At 35.3% G+C, this 2,404-nt stretch overlaps 1 protein-coding gene across 1 annotated transcript; it reads right to left on the minus strand.

The window, feature by feature from the left end:
• Window positions 1–398: 398 nt before the first annotated feature.
• LOC107826044 (uncharacterized) lies at window positions 399–2,182 on the minus strand. The gene is made up of 2 exons (XM_016652986.2): window positions 1,887–2,182; window positions 399–1,642 (listed from the first exon to the last, which is right to left on the minus strand). Exon 2 carries the CDS (start codon window positions 1,384–1,386, stop codon window positions 421–423), a length of 966 nt encoding a protein of 321 aa, XP_016508472.2. The 5' UTR covers window positions 1,387–1,642; window positions 1,887–2,182; the 3' UTR covers window positions 399–420.
• Between the last annotated feature and the right edge of the window lie 222 nt (window positions 2,183–2,404).

Consider the following 2,404-nt stretch of genomic DNA (forward strand, 5'->3'; position numbering starts at 1 on the left):
TTGTATCTTTTTAAATTCAATTATCATTTTTTTTTAATAATCAACTTAATTTAATTAATGTTATTGTTTTTCAAGTCCCTCCCTCAATATCAAAAGCTTCAAACAGTAGCTCCTATTTCTGAAAATAAAACACTACGAATCCTTCTCCCTCCTTCGACAATTACTTCGACAAAGTAGTAGCATCTAACGATTCGGCGACAATGACTGAGAATTTGGACTTTGTTGATGCATTATTATAATCGTTAAGTTTTTAAAGAGTTGCAAGCCGAAATTTGTGGCAAGTAATTAGCATATTTAAAGACAGTGTGCCCCGTTGTACTCAAATCTGAGATCCGCCTCTGCCCCTAACAACGGTATTTGATAACTTAACAAAGCACCAAAAGTAGAAAGATAAAGAATAAGAATAAAATGTGAGGTGAATTAAGTTATTGCCAGCAGGCTCTCTATATAAGTCCTACAAGCATATGACTCTTTTTGTTGCGGTAATTCAAATATCTTCACAGTTTTATGATCTAAATTATAAGAAAATAAACCTCTATCGCACAAGTAAAAGAGAAGTTCACCGCCTTGGATATTAATAAGCTTTATCCACCAATACACGTCTATAGATGTCGACCCGGGCCGAGTGTAAGGCAAACTAAAAGGAAAAATTTTCTTATCAAAGAGATTAACCTTGTACCTTTTGTTCCATGTCCTCATTTTATAGTCCTCCAAGATCCATATATCCACTGCATACTCAGAGACAAGCAAGTGACAGAAAGACAAACAGTTTTCCTTCACTAAAAGAGTCATAGTTGTATGCACTTTCTTTGAGGTACACACACTTCCAGGATGAGGCATAGCGGAGAGTTCTTCCTTATCCATTCTAAATACCATGATTCCATTTGCACAAGGAGGAATCCCTTCTTTTTCAAAATCAGCATACATGATCCAATGCAATGCTCCATTAACAACTGCGTGAGAGTTAAGATATGGCAAAAAGTTGAAGGTGGACGATGAATGGATTTTCCTCCACGTCCGTGTCTTGAACATGTATACAAAATACTGACACAAACTGCCTCGTGCCTGTGCATAAAGAAGTTTGAATTGTCTTGTTAATGGACAAAAATAAAGAGCACATGATTTTCCGGGGACTGGTGTATTTTTTATGGTTACTTCCTCTTGTGTTATCGGGTTCAAAGCATAATAAATAGGCCACATGCGATCAACAAACAGAAGAACTCCTTGACAAGAGTATTGAAGAATTGGGGGTTTTTCCCAGCGTTTATTATTGATCATAAGCTCAGGTCTGAGATGAAGTTTCCTGAACACATTCTTCCCATTAAGATGTTCAGTACCAAACACATATAGTTGTTGTCCGTTCTTGGTACTCTTGAAATAAATCATGTATGAGCAGCATGGGTCTAGCTCTACTGAGATGTACGGTGGCAAAATCGTGTGTTGAGATCAAAGCTCTCAAATCCCTACAATCCCTTTGAAATCTAACAAGGCAATCTAATGGAAGTCTACTCAGAACATCAATGATGAGACAATCTGGCAAACGTCCGAAAGTTTCTGCAAGATCTTCTTCATCTTTACATATGATATTGAATAATGAACCCAAGAGTTCTGTAGTCCATGTGAAGCATTGAAGTGCCATGACCTATGAAGCAGAAAATAAGAAAAGAAACGGAGAAAAATAAAGCCATGTTAAATTGCAATTTTCTTTTTTATAATGTAATATGATTCAGAATTGTGAAAGAGGGGTATAATAATGGAATAAGAAACTCAAATCATAAAATATGAGCATGATTAAAACTCAAATCATGCGAAAGCTCAAATATATAGGAAGTAAACAAAAACATATATAAATAGAGTATTATTAATCACATGGGACAAGAACTTACAAATTGTCCTACCAAATACCACGGCAAGAGCGACGGCTGAAAAGAGAGAAGGAAAGACAGACGGAGGTAAAACTTAGAGAATTCTGGATTATTTTGCCTTAAGTCTCAAATACTCTCGGAAACAAAGTAAGGCTAAAAGCTTATTTAAATCACTCAAGAATCAGTTATATTAGAAATTGATTTGGCTTTGGCTTTGGTTTTGGTTTTAGAGTTGTTTTTATTTTGGACGAAAATATTGGTACTGTCTGAATTGGGAAAGATATTTCTTAGAGTGGTTTTGGGTTTGCTTTTCCAAAAGTATCACTCGATCCCTAAATTATTTTTTCAAACTTTCTAATGGGTAAAAGAAATAATATAAATATTTTTCAAAAAAGAAAAAACAATAACTAGGTGGAGGGACAAGGAAAGGGATCAAACATGAAGAAGTCTTTAACTTTTTTGGACTTATGTGGTTCCCGTGCAATCTAGTCATAGTGCACGGACAGCCACCCTTAATTAAGATATTGCCAAAATCATAG

Source organism: Nicotiana tabacum, chromosome 9, assembly GCF_000715075.1.
Source record: "Nicotiana tabacum cultivar K326 chromosome 9, ASM71507v2, whole genome shotgun sequence".
NCBI lineage: Eukaryota > Viridiplantae > Streptophyta > Magnoliopsida > Solanales > Solanaceae > Nicotiana > Nicotiana tabacum.

Bases quoted from the DNA above. Each gene is read 5' to 3' on its own strand.
- LOC107826044 (XM_016652986.2), bottom strand. From the start codon at position 1,386: ATGATTTATTTCAAGAGTACCAAGAACGGACAACAACTATATGTGTTT.